The sequence below is a fragment of the Danio aesculapii genome, chromosome 9 (assembly GCF_903798145.1).
Source record: "Danio aesculapii chromosome 9, fDanAes4.1, whole genome shotgun sequence".
NCBI lineage: Eukaryota > Metazoa > Chordata > Actinopteri > Cypriniformes > Danionidae > Danio > Danio aesculapii.
Window position 1 is genome coordinate 34,282,266 of NC_079443.1, and position 20,636 is coordinate 34,302,901.

The following is a 20,636-nucleotide window of genomic DNA, read 5'->3' on the forward strand; positions in this document are numbered from 1 at the left end:
ATTTTGCAGAGCAATGTGGATCCTCGTGATGAGGTGTTTGGCTATCAGCACCAATTTGATGATAAACCCTCTCTCAGTAAGTCAGAGGACAGGAAGGAATACAACATTGGGGTTCTTCGCCAATTGCAGGTCATCTTTGGACACTTGGCTTCCTCCAGGTTGCAATATTATGTGCCTAGAGGATTCTGGAAGCAATTTCGGTAACATTTCTCTCTTTGTTTTACTTAGTCCTCCTTTTGTTTAAAGCTGCTGGCAATATGCTTTTTTCTATATTGGTGTCTTCATCTCTTTCTCTGTCTGCAGGCTGTGGGGAGAGCCAGTCAATCTGAGGGAGCAGCATGACGCCCTAGAGTTCTTCAACTCACTGGTTGACAGTTTAGATGAAGCTTTGAAAGCATTGGGTCACCCTGCCATGCTGAGCAAAGTGCTGGGCGGCTCTTTCGCTGACCAGAAAATATGTCAGGGCTGTCCTCACAGGTACATCAGAAATCTAATGCCATCATTTTTATTGCCTTACTAGATCTTTATGTCCCAATGAAACACACTTTGTACTGTTTTTTTTTCAGATATGAATGTGAGGAATCGTTTACGACGTTGAATGTAGATATCAGAAACCATCAAAATCTGCTCGATTCTATGGAACAGTATGTGAAAGGGGACTTGCTTGAAGGTGCAAATGCCTACCACTGTGAAAAATGCAACAAGAAGGTGTGTTAACAGTTTTAAATCATCTTTTTGATGTCCTATGTTCACTAGATAAATGATGTTAAGCTTAAACTGGTGATGTGCATCTACATGACAGGTGGACACAGTGAAGCGTTTACTCATTAAGAAGCTTCCTCCAGTGCTGGCCATCCAATTGAAACGGTTTGATTATGACTGGGAACGAGAGTGTGCCATCAAGTTCAATGACTACTTTGAGTTTCCACGAGAGTTGGACATGGAACCCTATACAGTCGCAGGAGTAGCTAAGCTGGAAGGGTCAGATGTGCACCCAGAAAACCAGGTATTTCACCTAGGCTTCTAGGCTGGTATCAGTTTTCTGGTTATTTTTAAATTGCTAAAGTTTTTATTATGGTATAATCGCAGTATTGAGCTAAGCTACAAAAAGGTTACATTTAAAAAAAAACAAAAAATACTTGATTAATTGTATGTACATGTTTAGAGTAAACAAATGTTTTTTTTTTTTTTATTTAATTGCAGGATTTTAATAGTACAACAAGTAACACTTTACAACTAAGTCTCATTAGTAAATGTTGATTAATCATTAAATTCAAGAATGGGAAATAACCATATTATAATTGTTAGCAGTATTGGGGAAAATGCATTACAAGTAACGTGTGTTGCGTAATAATATTACTTTTCTAAGTAACGAGTAAAGTAAATTCATTCATTCATTTTCTTGTCGGCTTAGTCCCTTTATTCATCTAGGGTCACCACAGCGGAATGAACCGCCAACTTATCCAGCATTTGTTTAACGCAGCGGATGCCCTTCCAGCCACAACCCATCACTGGGAAACATCCATATACACTCATTCTCACACACACTACGGTCTATTTTTAGGCAAACTCCACACAGAAATGCCAACTGACCCAGCCGAGGCTTGAACCAGCGACCTTCTTGCTGTCAGGCGAAGGTGCTACCCACTGCGTCGCCCTAAAGTAACATTACTTTGAAAAAAATTAGTGATAATATTTGAATGTAAAGCGAATTACTTTTTAGCTTTTAAAAAATAAGTTGCTCAATTAAAGTAGTCACAGTGAATCATGCAGTCAATGAGAGAATATGTTCATTAATTTGAACACATCGAAGAAAAGGAAAAAGGCTTTTCTCAATGTACAGTGATTTTCCTTAAGACAAATAGTTCAAAAGTAGCAAACACACTGCTTTAAACTGTCAATAATCTGTGTATATACGGCATATATAGCTCTGGGGTCAGGAAGTTCTCTGATAACTAAAACATATATTTTTTTGATGTGTTTGTTTAAAGGTAAATGTAGGTGTAGGTTATACCGTACGTTGTTAATAACAGAGCTCCTCTTTTAAAAAAAGAAAGAAAGAAAAAAACGAGTTCTGAAATAGATCAAGCCCCAGCCAGGTAATAAAACGTAATGCAAAAGTAACATAACACATTACTTACCATAAAAAGTAAATAAGTACCGCAACTAGTTAGTTAGTTTGGGGAGTAACTCAATATTGTAATGCATTACTTTCTCCAAAACTGATTGTTAGTTTAAAGAAAAATAACTGAATTTATAAGTTATTAGACACTTTAACTTTAACTGTTGATTACTACGTTATAAATTAACCAATAAATTAACATCAGCTAAGATAAATAAATGCTTTGGTAGTTTTTTATTAAATTAACTACCAAATGTAACCTTACTGTACAGGGTTAACAAACAAAAGGCCTATAAATACACCTTATAGCTTGTAGATTTATAACAAATCTCTACACACAATTCAACATCCAGAGCTTTTTGTCTAATTGCATCTCTGTTTAATGTTTGTTGTCTTTTCTCATATTTATTTTCGTGTCGTCACTTTGTGTACACTGGAAGCTTCTGTAGCCAAAACACATTCTTTGTGTAAGCACACTTGGCAATAAAACCGATTCTGATTCTGCAAGTCACAGAATCTTTATTGTTGTAAACCAGATTAACATGTTAACATTAACATGTTAATGGTTGAAAATAAATTGGCTGTTAAATCTTCATCATTTGGCACTGTGATAAACAACCACTGAAATACAATCCCAATTCTTAAAAGACTCTCTAAATTTTGATGTGATGTTCATTATCGCAATTTATTGAAATTCTTATTAGGCATATGTCTAATTGTACATGTATAGGGACTTCTTTTGGCCTTTAAATGATGTGTCATTTGGGGCTATTTTTGTGTAACATGAGTTGTTAAATTGCTCTCTTACAGCAGCAGGTGATCCAGCAGAATGAGCCGTCAGAGCCGGAGCCGCCCTGCAGCTCTCGCTATCGTTTGGTGGGAGTGCTGGTCCACTCAGGCCAGGCTAGTGGAGGTCATTATTACTCCTACATCATTCAGAGGAATGGCAGCGGCGGGGAGGGAGAAAGAAACCGCTGGTACAAGTTTGATGATGGTGACGTCACCGAGTGCAAGATGGATGACGATGAGGAGATGAAGAACCAATGCTTTGGAGGAGAGTACATGGGTGAGGTTTTCGACCACATGATGAAGCGCATGTCTTACAGACGACAGAAACGCTGGTGGAACGCTTATATCCTGTTTTATGAGCGGATGGACACATTGGATAAAGACAGCGAGCTGGTCAAATACATCACTGAGCTCACAGTGAGCAGCAAACCTCATCAGGTGAAGATGCCCTCTGCTATCGAACGCAGCGTGCGCAAACAAAATGTGCAGTTTATGCACAACCGCATGCAGTACAGCTTGGAGTACTTCCAATTCATCAGGAAACTGCTGACCTGTAACAGTGTCTACTTGAACTCACCGCCAGGTAAATTCAGACATCGTCCTTTATCTTCTGTTGTCAGTGGAATCAGGGCTGAATCTTTTCATATTAAATCAGTCACTGTTTTCTTTTATATATTATAAGAAGAATTGGATTTATATTTTTAATATCCACCTTAATTTTCAGCATCAGTGATAACAGTATGAGCTGATTTCTTTGATTGTGCCATTACTTCCCATTCATTAGTCACTAAAGAATAATAATGATGAAATGATCAAAGTTGAAACTGCACAGTTTACTGCACAAATATAGACAATACATATTAGGAAAATAATGTAGTAAAAATGTTTAATGTTGTAAAACTTGTTACAGCTTAAGTTTAATTATTTCATTTTAAGGGATACTTTTGAGGGAATGTGTCTGTATACATCTCTAATAATCAAGTTTTTGGTGGATTAACCCCCTTTGCTTCCCACACGGACGAGCCGCACAAGTATATTTAGTGTTGTTATTTTTTTATTACTTTTATAATCATCCTTTTACACTTATTTTTTTATTTTTTGTATCTGCCCAATATAACCAAACATCTGTGAGCAATTAACCATTGGAAAATCTATTCTTGTTTACCTGTTTCATACTGCTCAGACAGTCTCACTTGCTCTGCAGACCCACAGAGACTAGCACCTTTTTGCATCCGGCCAGGTTTCTAAATCTACTAAAATGTCCAGGATTTGGTTTTGCTTTCATTTTCTAAGCTGTTGTTAATTTTGTGCACAGCCGTGAGAGAAATACATAAAATAATTAATTCTTTAATCTGAACGACTTAGAAAAACTGTATTAAATACTCTGAAATTACTCTGAAATTACATCTAAATTGGCTGTAGAGTATTTGTACACCATTAGAAATCAACTCATTTGTCTTATTTAAATAATCTACACATTTTATTCTTGTAATAATCATAATTTTAGAGATAGTCTTTTATTCCTTTTTACTGTCATTTATTTCTCATTTGCTGTATATTTTATTAGTTTGATGTCAATATATTATATATTTTATAGATTTCAAATGCTTTGGCAATACTGTATAAAATGTCATGCCAATAAAGTAATCTCAGCTTGAATGAGAGATAGAGAGAATCAGATTTGACCTGTCAGTGAGTGCACATGGCTCCTGAATAGCATAAATGTAAGAGAAATTGTGGATTTTTAAAATTTATTTATTTCAAGTCTTTTTTTTTTTTTTGAAAAGAAAAAAGTTTAAAACGGATAATAATAAAAGTAGTGTTAAATCAAATTATATTTTGTTTGTTGCGTATAGCAAATTATTTATGTGCTGTGGGTAAAAGGTGTGTTTCAATCCGACTACCACCGCAAGTATTTTTCAAACCTTTGGGAAGCACTGAATACTGCTTGTATGACATGCTCAGAGTTTGTCAATATTCACGCCCTATCAGTTTTCACTTGTGATGAGCCAGAATCACTCCCTGACATTAGATGTTGCTTAATGAAAAACAGAAATACCCCAGTCTGCAAATAGGAGCTGTGCAACTTTACGCTTGTCACCACTTTTTTTCTAAAAGCGTTTAATAATTGCGTAAGCTTTTCCACTTCTGTTTAGTTTCCTTCACAACTGCAGTTCACACCTGGTCAATTTTTCAAGCTGTGAAAAAACATTTAAGTGAAATGAAACTGACCATCAAATCCTAGTTGATCTGCATTTCCTGTGTGCTCGATCAGACTCAGCAGCTCAAGGCATGGTAAATGCACCAATCCTATTGGTCGGCAGGTTTTTAACATTGTCAAGCAAACATAAAACTTTGCTTGTTTGTTAAATTAGGCTTTTACGCCTGCCATTGGTGTGTGCACTCATATTAGCGGCATTTGTTTAGTCACAAGGCATTAAACGTTTGCATTAATCTCACTCAATAATTCTCTAGGGGTCCGTTCTTCGTACGTGGATTACTCAATTAGCTGGATTTGGTTGTTGACGATTTGACACGATCCAGGATTGTTTCGTTCTTCAAAACTCATCCGAGAGTTGTTGTCATAGCAACAGTTCTGGTAGCTCAAACGTTCTAGGGAGCAGGCTTATTTCATGTAAACAGGATTAGATCGGGTCTTTTCAAGCAAAGGTAATACTGAGTATGTACCAAATGCTGATGTTTTCTTACAGTAGTAATCTATAAATTAAATACACTTGGGAAAATAGTAAAATAGTTAAAATCATTTCTAATAATTTTAATTTCTAATAATAATATTTAATATTAAATAATATTTATGTTTATATACATATAAGTTTAAAAATATTATATATATATATATAGAGAGAGAGAGAGAGAGAGAGAGAGAGAGAGAGAGAGAGAGAGAGAGAGAGAGAGAGAGAGAGAGAGAGAGAGAGAGAGAGAGAGAGAGAGAGAGAGAGAGAGAGAGAGAGAGAGAGAGAGAGAGAGAGAGAGAGAGAGAGAGAGAGAGAGAGAGAGAGAGAGAGAGAGAGAACATTTATTAATATGGATTTTTTAGATACAAATGCGTACTATTTACTATTTAGGTACCAATCCAGCTTTAGTACAATTTCTGTAAGATAATAAACAACATGCACAATATTCAACTGTTTTTGTTTGTTTGTTCGTTTTTTTTGTAAAGGAATAATAATTTATGCAGTTATTCATGTTTTGACAGCTAATAAGCCGGTGATTTGATGCTTTTCAAAAGTTGCAAACGCCTTTACCAATATCAAAATGCTTTTTTGATGCAAAATTAATTCAAGTTCACTACGCCGATTAAGAAACTAAAATTGGACTAGGCTATAGTAAAGAGAATCCGATCTAACTGTAAAACTAATTAAATTGCTAAATACTCTTGACACATGAAAGTATAAAGGATGCAGCCCACAACAAATGTGGAAAGTTATTGTGTATCATATTTTCCAAACCATTTACTACGAATTTTGTATAATTTTGCTCGCATGGATAATTGAATATTAATTCAGATGATGTCAGTACGCTGCTGTGCCATCAGCCAATCGATGCATTGCTGATCATGTTTTCGAGGATCGATAGATCTGTCCTTTACAACACAGGCAGCGATCTCCGATTGTTTCATCCAGACATCATTTTAATCTGATTTCTGAACTTGTTTGAAGAACCAAATTAGCCAGAGATCTGTTATCAAGATTAAAAGATCCAGGATCTACCAAATCATCTCAGATCATTTAGGCGAGGTACAAAGAACAAACCCCAGGTGTGCACATGCTAAGGGCTGCATTTTCTTAATTCCAAAATATCGTTTAAATCTATTGTGATTAACTTAATTTTGTGGAAATCACAGTACATGTATAGCAGCAGTTCGGTGGTCTGTCACTTCAGTTTTTATTTTTAAATGAAATTTGGTATTAGCTATTATAAATTGATATTCCTCTGACACTCAGCCTCATGTTTTTGCTTATGCAGAAACCCACTTAAAAGACATCTTTGCACATATGAGTCAAGACTGCTGGGTGTGCGCTTAATTCAATGTTAAAGGCAATCCTGCATAAAAGCCAGACTAATTTATGCCTCCTCCGACCCACCTCTGCTTGTAATATCAAAGTATACAGTTGTAATTGCTGGGCTAATGGATTCATGCCACCTCTGCTGCATTAAACACTCTAAAGACACCTAAATGCCACTTCAGAAGTGCTTCTGTCCCCCTGTGTAAATTTGGCTTTAGAGTTTTCTCTTATGCATCAGCAGTTTTCTCAACTGACTTTTCTTTGTGGCTTTTAGGTCAAGACCACCTTTTGCCTGAAGCAGAAGAGATGGCTATGATCAGTATACAGCTCGCTGCTAAATTTCTCTTCAGTACTGGATTCCACACCAAGAAAATAGTCCGTGGACCAGCTAGTGATTGGTAAGCATTTTGTGTGTTAATCACGCAGTGCGTTTCTCAAACATGTTCCTGAAGGACCACCGACGCTGCATGTTTTGGATGTCTCCTTTGTCTGTAACACCCAATACAGGTCTTTCAGTCTCTGCTAATGAGCTGATGATCTGAATCAAGTGTGTTTAGTTAAGGAGACATGGAGAGTTGATGGTTCTCCAGGAACATGGTTGAGAAACACAAGCTGCATCCCAAATGGCACACTATACTTGTACGTATGCATTTACACTCTTAACAGCATAGCATATGAATGTAGTGTTATCCCAAATGAAACTAAGCAGAAATTCAGACCATTTCCCAGATGACTTTTGATGGTTGCCATATTAGTGAAATAAATGACCTAAGTACCAAATAATACCTGCCATGAGTATAACCACGTTTACCATCAGGAGGCGCTCTAATCACTCTCACAGTAGAATTTTGCTTTCACAATCCGAAATAAACGATGTAATCCAACATGAGCACCTGATAGCTCCGCCCCTTCCGCTACATGAGCAAAGCAGCAGCCGTTGAGTGTGTGTAGTGTCCATCATTCCACATTTAACGGTAGAATAAGTGCATCATCCGGGTAATTTAAAGTGCACTTATTATTTTTTAGAGTTTTCAGGGTAAACGCACTATTTATTCTATAAAATGGTGTAGAATAGTGTATAAGTATGCGATTTGGGATGCACCTACTGATCAAGCACATGTTTGAATTTGTTCTTCAGTTTGTTGAATCGTGTTTATTGACGTTTTAGGTATGATGCTCTGTGCATTTTGCTGAGACACAGTAAGAATGTGCGTTACTGGTTTGCACACAACGTCCTCTTTGCATATCCGAATCGTTTCTCCGAGTACCTGCTTGAGTGCCCCAGTGCAGAGGTTCGAGGGGCCTTCTCCAAACTCATCGTATTCATTGCACATTTCTCCCTGCAAGATGGACCCTGCCCCACACCGATTGCCTCGCCTGGACCTTCAAGTCAGGTGTGTGATTTTAGCCTAGTTACCATCTCTATTGGTTGTTTGCAGTCACGTGGTTCTGTTGACGTGCGAAATTCAGATGGAGGTCTATGTTTTTGCGATTTTATACCACATTTCAAAGGAGATATACATAGAAAATAACCACATAGGTTGGGCATGATCCTTAAATCATGAGCGGCGAGTTTTCTACTGAACTAAAACATATTTGCCTGTCATTGATGCAGTAGATACTGTATAAGCTTGCGTTACTTAAAAAAAATACTATAGTAAATACTATAGTGTTTGGAAGCATCTATATATAATTACTCGAATTAAACCGTTAAAGTAAGTGTTATTGATGTGATATACCACTACTGAAGCAATAAACAAATTAATCAACAAGCTTCAGTTTTCTTCGCTTTAATTCTACCCCATCACAACACAGCAGAGTTTACACTAACGTTACAGTATTTATTGCAGTTTATCAGTTTACTATGCTCCAGTATTCTGTAGCATTCATTAACAAGGAGTTGTACACATTATACACTTTACTATAGTGTGGTTCAAAAACATGTTTAATTTAAATTACTATAGTTTTTTCCCCATGCGGATATCTTCCAGACATTACGAAATAACAGACAAAAGCATATGATAGAGTGGATGCATAGTCTAGTCTACATTATTATTTATTTATTTATTTTCGTAAGGGGAAAACATGCTCCACAATAATAACAGACTAGTTTTGTCACAAGGGTTGCATGTCTTTTTTGTTTGGTCGATGAACTTACCATCAACAAATATTCACCGCTGCTGCGCATCTCGAATGTAAAGTTACGGTTGTTTATTTTGCTGAAACGCCAGTAAAGACTTGGATTATTGCAAAACAAGACGGAGATGTCAATGCTGGGATTTACATGACAGGGTCAATTATTTATATTCTCCTGTATTTTATATAAGTGTGGTGTTTGTATCTGATTTTTATATAACACATTGACATATTCATACCCTTAGCAAGGCCTGTAATCTTTATTGGTGCTGTCAAACTAATTATCACATTCAAAAAAGTTTACACATGGATTTATTGAAAAAAAATGTTTATTACATTACATTTACATTACCCCCCCCCCCTTTATGAGCTAAAACGTTTGGCAATCTATAAAAGCTGTTCGGCATTTCTTATTTTGGCAGATTTAAACAATTATAAACAATATAAAACAGAAAAAGAATCACTTCCTGCCTTCCATCTGAATTTCACGTGTCATTAATGACGTCATGTGAAAACAACCTATAGAGGCTTTCTGTGTTCATAGAAAATCAGGAATTAATCTTAAAGTTAAAGAGAAGAGACTAATAGGAGCTCTAACTGATGAATTAAGTCTATTGGATTTTTATCTTTGTCCTCTTTTCCAGGGCTGTGATAATTTGAGTTTAAGTGAGCACTTGTTCCGTGCTGTGCTTAATCTTCTTCGAAGGGAAGTGTCTGAACATGGCCGTCACCTGCAGCAGTACTTTAACCTTTTCGTCATGTATGCCAACCTTGGTAAGTGCTGCTCACCATTTTTTTTTACTCCTTATGGGACAAGAAACTATGATATGGTAACTTAATTGACATTGATTACAGTATGATTTTAAAATAATGGTAAGACTTTATTTTGATGGTCCCTGTTGCACATTTTGTTGACTAAAAGTTGCATTGCAACGACATGCCAATTACTTCTCAATTGAGTATTAGTAGAGACTGTCTGCTTAATATCTGCTGATACTGCTCCTTCAACAGTCTGACTATAAGAAACTTTGCAAGTACATGTCAACTTACACTAACCCTAACCCCAACCTTACAGTCTACTTATCTTTTGAGAATTAATTGGCATGTAGACACAATGTAACTTAAATTCAACAAAATGCGTTAAAGGGGCGATCAGAATAAAGTGATACCGAAAGTTCAAGTGTCTTGTACTAACCCCCAGTTACACTCCAGGGTATTTCCAATACAGACTTGCATTCTAAGTTTCCTCATTTTGTTCACTCAGGCTTGGCAGAGAAGACGCAGCTTTTGAAGCTTGGGGTACCAGCCACCTTCATGCTTGTGGCACTGGATGAGGGTCCGGGCCCTCCAATTAAGTACCAGTATGCTGAGCTGGGCAAGCTCTATACTGTTGTCTCACAGCTAGTTCGCTGCTGTGATGTGACATCACGCATGCAGTCCTCAATCAATGGTGAGAATGTTTTGTAACGTGCCTGCAAAATTTGTGTAGCAAAATGGTTTTCAGTTTTAGTCCTTAATGCCCAATGAAGATAGTCATCCTTGCTCAGGATTTCCTGACTGACACAAAGCCATCTCCAGGCATAATTGCCAGGTTGGCATGGCTTGGAGCAGAGGGTATTTAACAGAAAATTAGTAGAGATCTTTTTTTTCTTCTTCTTTATTCAGATGTTGCTTTCATATGCATGGTTTTGCCTTCATTCCTACTGGAAACTTCTGCCCAGCAGGTTTTATGCTGAAATTTCCACATCTTGCCATTTCTAGGTAACCCTCCATTGGCCAACCCATATGGAGACCCCAACACCACCACTCCCATCATGCCTCTGCAGCAGTTGGTGGTGGACATCCTGTTTGTTCGCACCAGTTATGTGAAGAAGATTATCGAGGACTGCAGTAACTCGGAGGACACTATCAAACTGCTGAGATTCTGCTGTTGGGAGAACCCTCAGTTTTCCTCCACTGTGCTTAGTGAACTACTGTGGCAGGTGAGAATAATCTCCAGATTCCAGACCATCTTTTCCATTTTAAATTGAAGTATTATTGTGAACATTTTGTTTGCCCATTTTCCCAAACACTCTTTCTGGACTCCTAAAAATTGCAAGATTAAGAATTCTGATAAATGTTTCTTTTAAACTGAAGTAGTAGCAAAATGCTGTTAGAATTGTGAAACAGTGTGAACTATTTATAAATCCATGAATGTATAAATGTTTAATATAATATGTGTTTTGTGTGTAGGTGGCATATTCATACACGTATGAGTTAAGGCCTTACCTGGACTTGCTCCTTCAAATCTTGTTTATTGAGGACTCATGGCAGACTCACAGGTCAGTCTGACTCTGTAATACTTAACTCTGCATACCCAGTACTAGGTCCGTGACATAATTTACTTCCAAATTCTTTAAATTTTGAAGGTCCGCACTGGCTCAATACCCCCATAAGTGTCATAAGTGAAATCACATTCAACAGTGTTGTATGAAAATTCAAAGGGTTTTCTTTAAAATAATACCAGACGTTTGCATTTACACCTCTCCATGTGGATTTGGGAATCTTTTGAATTTGGGTAGGCAAAATCCAGGCTGAAACCCCAAAATGCTGCAAAATAGGCATCGCCATCTGTGCTGTGAAGAGAAAAGACCGTCAACACAACAGTGCTGTCTCACAGTGTTTGTCATAGGAAATCAACACTTGCTGTCGTGAATAATTTAAAGCGTCTTCTAATTGAATAACCACACACAGTCTCATATATAATTAGACACCTAACAAGTCATCGATTACTGAGGTCATTTGCCCTGTCACAGTCTGGCATCATTTTTTTTTTTAACCAGAAGATTAAAAGAACACAAAGTCTGAAATTAATCATTATTCTCATACAATTAACAGTTGCTAACATTGATTTTTATTTATTTATTGTTTTTTTAAATGATATGCAACACAAACATCTGTTAAAATACCAGAACATTTACTTCAGTCGTTCTCATTAAATCCTGAAGTCCTTAATCTTGCCATGTTAACCTCCTTTTTATATCAGTGGGTGAATTAAATTCCTGCCTGCATAATAAAGTCCTCTGCTTTTTTTTAATCGATTTTTCTAGAATCCACAATGTTCTGAAGGGAATTCCTGATGACCGCGATGGGCTTTTTGACACCATTCAGCGCTCCAAAAACCACTACCAAAAGAGGGCTTATCAGTGCATCAAATGCATGGTGGCTCTTTTCAGCAACTGCTCAGTGGCCTATCAGATTCTCCAGGTGAGAGTTTCAGCATAAGAATGACTCCACACTTGCATGTCTTTGAATTATGAAATTGATTTATGATTTGCCTGTTCCAGAGTAATGGAGATCTAAAGAGGAAGTGGACCTGGGCAGTGGAGTGGCTCGGTGATGAGTTGGAACGGAGACCTTACACTGGCAACACTCAGTACACCTACAACAACTGGTCCCCTCCTGTACAGAGCAATGAAACCTCCAACGGATACTTTCTGGAGCGCTCACACAGTGCCCGGATGACCTTAGCCAAGGCCTGTGAGTTGTGCCCAGAAGAGGTGAGTTTTGGCCACCTTTGTTTATTTGGAACATTTTAGCCAATATGTTCAGTATTGAGAAGTTCATGTGTGCTTCTGCCCATTAGTTAGTTAGACTTTTTAACAATAGCATTTGTTTGAGATTTAAGTTTTTGCATGATTTGCTTTTAACAGAAGCCTTTTCAGTAAATACTGATTGTTTTATGTAGAGAAACCTATTATATTTAGCTGAAATCACCACTAAAATCTCATATTGTGACTTTATAATGATGGGCTGGCACACATATCCAACATTTGGATAATATTTTTGGAAAAAATTAGTTCTCAATTGCTACATTTAACTATAGGTAGGGCTTTGAGTTTTCGACTTTATTTTATTATTATTTCCAGGTTTTCTTTTTTTTATATATATATAATGCAGGCCATTTTAAATGCTTTTGGTGTTTGCGTAGATTTAAGTTTCATTCTATTGTAATTTAGTTAGTGTTTATCATTTTTAATAACTAAAACGCTTGCTCTTATCCAGTAAACTCATTCAATAGCAGACCACAGATGTGAAATGTATGCAGCCGTAGATGCATAATTTGTTGGAAAAGTATGCAATATTAACTGCCGTTTCAAAATAGTGTCACTTAACGAAGCACGAGGTGGTTTCTGAAGAGGACGCTGGCCGGAACCCGTCCTCCACACAGCAGCTTTTGCCAGGGGAAGTGACAGGCCCACAACAGCACACCGTAAGACTCGTTTGGCCCAGCCACACTGGTGCATCTGCGTAACTTTTTGGTGTTCACAGGGCGTGATGTAGACAAGAACCATCTTACACCTCCCTCAAAAACAACTTTCAATCAGCTGTTACTGCGTCCTCATCTCAGTGTGTCCAAACTGTTTTCTTTTGACCCAACTAGAAGTCCTAATGTGCTACGTGATCGAAAACTCTAAGCCTTGGCTATAGTGTACAGATGAGTTGGAGGTCATTTTTGTGTCTGGTGGTCTTTTTTTTTTCTTGAGTTTATGAAAAACTGTTCTGATCATTTAATTCGAAAATATCCTCCATTAAGAAGGTTTTGGGTGACTGCAAATTTTTGCTGCTTTTAAAGGGTTTAATTACCCAACAATGCTAATTCTGTCATTCTGCTATCATCTTTTCAAATGAAAGACTTGTTCTTGATCTTGAGAACGCATAAGAAATTAAGTTGCTAGATTTCCATTCAGATGCCGTTCTCCCAAATTTGAGCTTCAAAATGTTCAAAAAAATAAATAAAAAAAAACTTATTGTGTAATCACAGTTTCAAAAGTCTAATTAAGTGTGTAAGTATCTTCATTTCATCACTGCTCATACCTGTCAACATTGGGATATAAAAATACAGGATATGCCCTCATATCCCCCGTGTGTATATGATTGAAATCATTACAAATATGGGGAGGAAATTAGCTTGAAAGGATGATGAATACATGGCAAACATTACTAAATAAATAAAAAAAGGTTTAGCCTATTAAAATCAATGCCCTATACAGAAATTAAATCAAGTCATAATTTCTAGTTTAATTTTTATTCACTGTATTTAAATACTGATTAAAGTTACTATAGTTATTTAGTGAAGAGCAGCGAATCTCTCATTTTACTTTCGTAACTGTTTATTCATTTAAGAGAAAAGGATTTGTGTTTTAAATATAACATGCCAGGTTGGACATGTTTATATTAAGTGTATTTGTCTGTTTAAAAACCCACCCAAATTGAAGTGTCCACATTCGCTCCTCTTTAAATCGCAAATCAATATAACTACAGAGTGAGTTGGTCAGTCGGCACCATGAATGGACCGACTCAAAGGTTGCATATGAAGTGCGACGGTCGACGCATGGCTTAAAAAGAAATGAAGTGAATGCAGCCATTTTAATTTCAATGTGCTTTCAAGTTAAAAAAGCTGAAGCATAATTCTCTCGACAAGCTCTTGCAGTTAGATCACATTTGAGATCGACTCTTAATGCTACTTTCACTTTTCATAGAATTTTTAGGTTTTTTTTAAATATGGAAAATACTTAAACTGAATGATAGCAGGATAGAATAGTAAAATACGGGAGAATCCCAGCAAAAAATGGAAGGGTTGACAGGTATGTCACTAATGGATGTATGGCACTATGTGATGTGCTTTGAAAGAGCCAAATTTTTTTATTTAGGCCTTGCTTCATTTTATAAAATTTTACAAAAGTGAGTACTTAAAAGAGTACACTTTTATTGGAAAAAGCTCGTTTTACAAGTATATATTGGCTTACAAGTATATATGTTTTAAAATGTATATGTATGTGTATATATATGTGTAAATATAAATATTTGGTTGGAACGTAGTGTTACATTTAAATTAAGTTCAGTGGTGCAACAAAAATATTTAGTAGTGTGTAAGTTGTAACTTATTGTCTCTTTAGGTCCCAACTAGGCTACATTTTAACTTACGCACTGCTGGTGCAACCGGCTCCTGGAGAGCAGCTGAATGTATTCAAAAATGTTAAAACTCAAACCTGTTTAACTCCAGGAGAGTTGTAAAATGAGCCGATTTCCATCTAAATGTAGTGTTCTCTTAAGGGTGCATTACCACACAAAGCAGTCACATTGCTCCATAAAATTGGGGTTAAACTCCTGGAGTGAAATAGGTTCTTTTTTTTTTTTTTCTACATTTTGAAGCTTTTGCGTGAAAAACTTTAATGGATGTGTAGAAACCTGTGCTTTCACCAAAATGTGATAGTTGTGTTCCAAAAGTCTTGTGCAATTGTAAACACAAGATATTGCATAAGTCATGGCCAAATTTTTACTTCATGGAGAACGAACATTAATAATATATCCCATTCTGATGATTGACTTTCTCAATGGGGGTGAAAAAACGATCATGTTTAGCATTAGTTATGCTAATGTCTGATCAGTAAATTAATGAATGAATTCCTGTCTGTCATCAGAAGCTTCTTTTAGTTTTGAAAACACTTCGTAAAACCAAAGTCTAGTAGAGCCTGATGTGTGTGTTGTCCATTTCTGGTCTTCCCTCATCTGTCATTGGATTTTACTGTCTGAAAAGCTGTACAAATCCCCAAGTAATTTCCGTTGTTCATCCAAATTGAACATTTTTGCCCAAAGCATTCATATTGTATTTACTTTGCATGTTTAACTCCCTTTTAATATTGTAAAGGACTTTTAATGCGTAATATGCGACCTTGGTTCATTAGTATTACTGGAACAGTTCTATATTTAACTGAAAGAGTAAGTCTAAAGCTTTACATGTGTTGTTTTTAGGAGCCTGATGAGCAGGAGGCCCTCGATGAGCAGGACCCTTCTCCACCAGAGGACACATCTCTCTACCCTCACTCTCCAGGCAGCAAGTTTCAACAGGTAATCATCGTACTCCTACATATCTTTTAAACCGTGTGTGTGTGTATATATTAATTAGATTTGTTGGATTTAGCATTGAATGACTAAAGATTGTAGCTGAAGTTTATTGTCTGTAATTGTATGGGTTTTGGAAGATCTCTTCTTATGCACGATATATAAACAGAATTATTGCAATAGTATAAACAATACTTGTATTGCCGAAAGGTGGAATAAATGTCATTTTGTATTTTGTCGAGCAAAAATCTGACCAATAATCAGATGGGGTCTTTAACCCTGCCTCCCTAATAGGTGCTGTCCTGCTATTGCCAATAAGAGTCAGAATATCTGCCGAGGTTTACAGTCGTTTAAAGGGTCACGAAACACCAAAACACATTTTTTGAGATGTAGACAGTCATATACGTCTCCCACATTGCTAAAAAAAACACCATTAGGACACACATTTCACTAAAAAGTGAAAAAAGGGTTGTTTTTGCGTTGTTTTGAGCAAATTCGTTTTTCCAGTTTGAAAAGAAATTTTGAAGGTCAATGTGTAAATTCCAGCATGGAGATTGGCTGTCTGTACAAAGTGATGTAATTGAATTTTCAGCATTAATTCATGAGAAAGACTTTGCTCAAACCAATCAGCGCGCTCTATTGTGAACGAGATGCAACTTCATTAATTTGCATTATACAGCTTCGAAGTTTCCTTTTGCCTGTTACAGTGTTCAGAGAGATGCCATGCTGTGTTGCCAACCGTAATTCAAACTAGTAGAAGAATTGTTTGGAGACATGGGTCGTCAGTGTTGTGTTTATAAATGTCCTGTTTCCATTTCCCCACGATGAGAGCACAGCTCGTGTGTGGACCCATGTGTGTGGATTACAGTGGTCTGCTAATACGCAACAAAATTATGTTTGTAATCAACGTTTTTTACCTGAGAGCTTTTCGCATCTGGAAATGGTGAAATCCGGATTTGCCGCTCGACTTTTTTAAAAAAAGACGTGTTTCCAGTTTGTGTTGATTGTTCAGTCTCTACGGATTTGGTAAGTGTGTGATCAGTGTTTTTTGTTTGTTTATTCACTTGGCAAAGTTAGTTAGTATCGTCAGTGGTACTCTCAGAGGTTTTTTAAAGACATAACTTAGTCAAAATGATTTAGTTACTAAGTTTACAGTTCGTTAATATCGACACAATTTTCGGATAATGTTAGATTGTTTCGTCAACAGTACTCTCAGTTTTTTGAAGACATTTCTTCGTAACTTCAGTCATTTCACTAAGTAGTTGACAGTAATATTTCTACAATTATGTTTTTAAATATTATTTTTTTAAATGGTTGTGTGGACGTCGAGGATTTTCAGTCCATAGAATTGTAGTGATATTACTGTAAATTTAGTAACTTAATCATTTTGACTAAAGTATGTCTTTAAACACTGAAAGAGTACTGCTGACGATACTAACTAACTTTGCCATCTGAGTAAACATAAACAATGAACACTGATAGAGACCGTAGAGACGGGAGAATCAACACCACCTGTAGCCACATCTTTTTTTTTTTTTTAAAGAAGACGAGCAGCAAATCTGGATTTCACCATTTCCAGATGGGAAAAAAAAAAAAATTATTTCTTACAAACGTATTTTTGTCGCGTGTTAGGAGATCACTGTAATCCACACATGTAGGTTCACTCGTAAGCTGAGCTCTCATCACAGGGAAATGGAAACAAAACCTTCGTTGGGGCACATTTTTAAACATAACACGGACGACCCATGTCTCCAAACAATTCTTCTTCTACTTGTTTGAATTACAACTGGCAACACAATGTGGCGTCTCTCTGAACACTGTAACCGGTCTTTGAAGCTATATCATGCATATGAAGTTGCATCTCGTTCACAATAGAGCTCGCTGATTGGTTCGAACCAAGTCTCTCATGAATTAATGAACAGATGTCCTGAAAACTCGATGTCACTCTGTACCGGCCGATACAGACATCAAGTCACCACGCTGGAATTAACACGATGTCATTGCCGTGACGTAGCCTCAGATTTTCTTTTTAAACCAGAAGAACAAATTTGCTCTAAACAACGCAAAAACAACCAATTTTCACTTTTAAGTGTCCTAATAGTGTTTTCAGCAACGTGGGACATTATACATGACTGTCAACATCTCAAAAAATGTGTTTTGCTGTTTTGTGACCCTTTAAAAATTTAATCCTTTGCACTGAATTAATTTCATTTGTTATCTATTATTATTTATAAATGATCGAATTATCTATTTTCAATCTATAAAATTATCTATTACAAATTTTAGTTTGATCTTCATTCATTCATTTTCTTTTCGGCTTAGTCCCTTTATTAATCCGGGGTCGCCACAGCAGAATGAACCGCCAACTTATCCAGCAAGTTTTACGCAGTGAATGCCCTTCCAGCCGCAACCCATCTCTGGGAAATTACTTTGATCTTTTACATTATTAAACAATATTGCATATTTTCCCAGTGTGAAAGTAGCTCTGCTAATAATTTCGGCCACAACCGCGTATAGATTTATTAGTTACACTGAATGCTGAAGTTTACAAATGAAATCCATCACGAGCTCCTGTTCAACAACTATATTTACAAAGCAGAGTAGTGTATGTTTGCGATCTGTCAGGTAATCATCTGTCATCGTTGTTGTTTCCAGCAGAATAACCTCCCACATACGCAGCCGTACACTGGCCCCGCCGCACAGCACGTCAACAACCCTCAGCGTCCAGGCCCACGAGCACAAGAGAACTGGGAGCCCCCCGAGGAGACGCCTCAGCCCAGCCAGACTAAAGACTAACAGCACGCTGTCCCACTGTCCTCCATCTGAGATCTCCAGCAGGAGTCTCCAGTCCAGAGCAAGACCAGGCCCCTCCATCCTGCTCCACTCCAGAACATCCAGCTTCCCTCAATCTCTAACCCTGGAGCGGAGCATTAACTGTCAAAAGTCTAACTCGCGGTGGACTCTGCATATTGTTTGTAATAATAAACCGGGCCTGACGCACTTGTCTCGTGACAGAGGTGTACATACTATGTTAATGTTTTGACTGTTCAAAAGCAACAGCGCGTGTGATGCTGTTGAGAGACTGCAGATTTATCAAAACCAACTGAAAAAAACAAAAAAAAAACTACAAAAAAAAGATACAAATACTACGGTGAAAGACAAAAAAAAAAATCCCTGTTTTATCCCATGCTCAGTAGTAAGGTTTGGGCCGTTTGGGTCATTCTGCTTTTGATCATACATTATATTCATGTCAAAGCTTAACCGGCTGTGGCGCCTCGTGAGCGAGAGTTGGCCATAGTTTGTGAACGATGGGACGGTTGGGTGATGATCTTGACGTTTCGTTGATGTGAATGGGGTGCTGATGCAACTTTATTCTGGAAATTCCTATTGCCTTTTTTTTCTTTCTTTCTTTTTCTGGTAATAATTCAATAATTTGAAGACTCCAGCTGACACGCTGTAACATCTTAGCATGGCTTCACATCAAACTAGTATAGCCGAAGGCAGTTCCGCCATTATTATTTCTTTTTTTGGTCCACAGCAACCTGGAAGAACCTTTCTGTTTGGTCCTCCTTCCTTCCATACGCTCTTCTAGATTTGATGTTTTCGAAGCAATGTAAGAAATAAGTGGCTTTACAATTGCACACGTTTCCTCGGATAAATATTTGGCTGTTGCTTTGTTTGGTGGGATAAACGCTTAGGTTTTGACGATAGGAATTTTAGAACGAGAGAAAATATATGCAACAGTTTCTGCCTGGAGCATTAGTGGACAGAACTCGTTTGGCTTATTTGTCTTGACGGTTTCGTCAGACAGATGAACTCCTGGCAGTTTTAGATGGCCGCCCGACTTCGTGATCCCTGTTCACATTCGTGTATTCAAATAGAGGCCTGTTCTGGGGATTCTTCATTTAAGGAGAGTGAACATAAAAGCAGGGTTGTACCATAAAATAAAAAATAACTGCTGGTTAGTCATGTTGCAACTTCAGTTAGTAAAGTCTCTTGGATTTAAAGGAGTAAAACATCGGTAGATACTGTATGTATTTAATTGGTAACTTGAATGCTTTTTTTTCCTCGGATTTTGTTGGAAAAATACCAAATACTCCTGCAAATGAAAATATTCTGCCCATCATATATTTAAATATTTTGCTGTTTTATTTTATAGAATTTATTTTGTTGTATTTCACTAAAAGAAAAATAGAATTTGATTTAAGAGGAACATTTTTGTCCTTGTGTTATTTTTAAAGATTATTGACTGTACAGAGTTCTTCGCCCTGTTTTTTGCCGACTTTTGTTTTGGCCATGATGTGACGCTGAATTCTGAAGCCACAGTCACAACGTTGACTTTCACTTTGTGAGGTTTTTGTGCACAGAAATATTAGAGAAAAGCATTGCGCCCTTCGAGAATAAAGAAAAGAAATCTGGAAACAATGTGTCTCGGTGTGAGTTTTGACAGCCGTGAGATCATTCGCCAGAAATGTTGAAGCAACTATTACGTTCTTAAGAAACTTCTCATAATACTGGAAAAAAAAAAAAAAAAACTCTTACCGCCAAGAGCAGGGGTGCCAAAACTCGCTCCTGCATATTTTAGATCCAACGCCAATTAAACACACCTGAACCAACTAATCAAGCTCTTACTAGATACTGTCCCTCCAGGACCACGTTTGCACACCACTGGCCGA

At 37.1% G+C, this 20,636-nt stretch overlaps 1 protein-coding gene across 1 annotated transcript in view; it reads left to right on the forward strand.

The window, feature by feature from the left end:
* usp9 (ubiquitin specific peptidase 9) overlaps window positions 1-20,385 on the forward strand; it is a 34,724-nt gene extending 14,339 nt beyond the window's left edge. The window contains exons 25-40 of the mRNA XM_056465529.1: window positions 10-200; window positions 304-477; window positions 567-708; window positions 803-1,006; window positions 2,933-3,494; window positions 7,214-7,337; window positions 8,108-8,333; window positions 9,720-9,849; window positions 10,340-10,525; window positions 10,837-11,057; window positions 11,308-11,396; window positions 12,165-12,321; window positions 12,402-12,614; window positions 13,220-13,327; window positions 15,871-15,966; window positions 18,616-20,385. Coding sequence (XP_056321504.1) covers window positions 10-200; window positions 304-477; window positions 567-708; window positions 803-1,006; window positions 2,933-3,494; window positions 7,214-7,337; window positions 8,108-8,333; window positions 9,720-9,849; window positions 10,340-10,525; window positions 10,837-11,057; window positions 11,308-11,396; window positions 12,165-12,321; window positions 12,402-12,614; window positions 13,220-13,327; window positions 15,871-15,966; window positions 18,616-18,756 — 2,964 coding nt within the window. The 3' untranslated portion in view covers window positions 18,757-20,385. The remainder of the gene's footprint in view (window positions 1-9; window positions 201-303; window positions 478-566; window positions 709-802; window positions 1,007-2,932; window positions 3,495-7,213; window positions 7,338-8,107; window positions 8,334-9,719; window positions 9,850-10,339; window positions 10,526-10,836; window positions 11,058-11,307; window positions 11,397-12,164; window positions 12,322-12,401; window positions 12,615-13,219; window positions 13,328-15,870; window positions 15,967-18,615) is intronic.
* The last annotated feature ends 251 nt before the right edge of the window (window positions 20,386-20,636 follow it).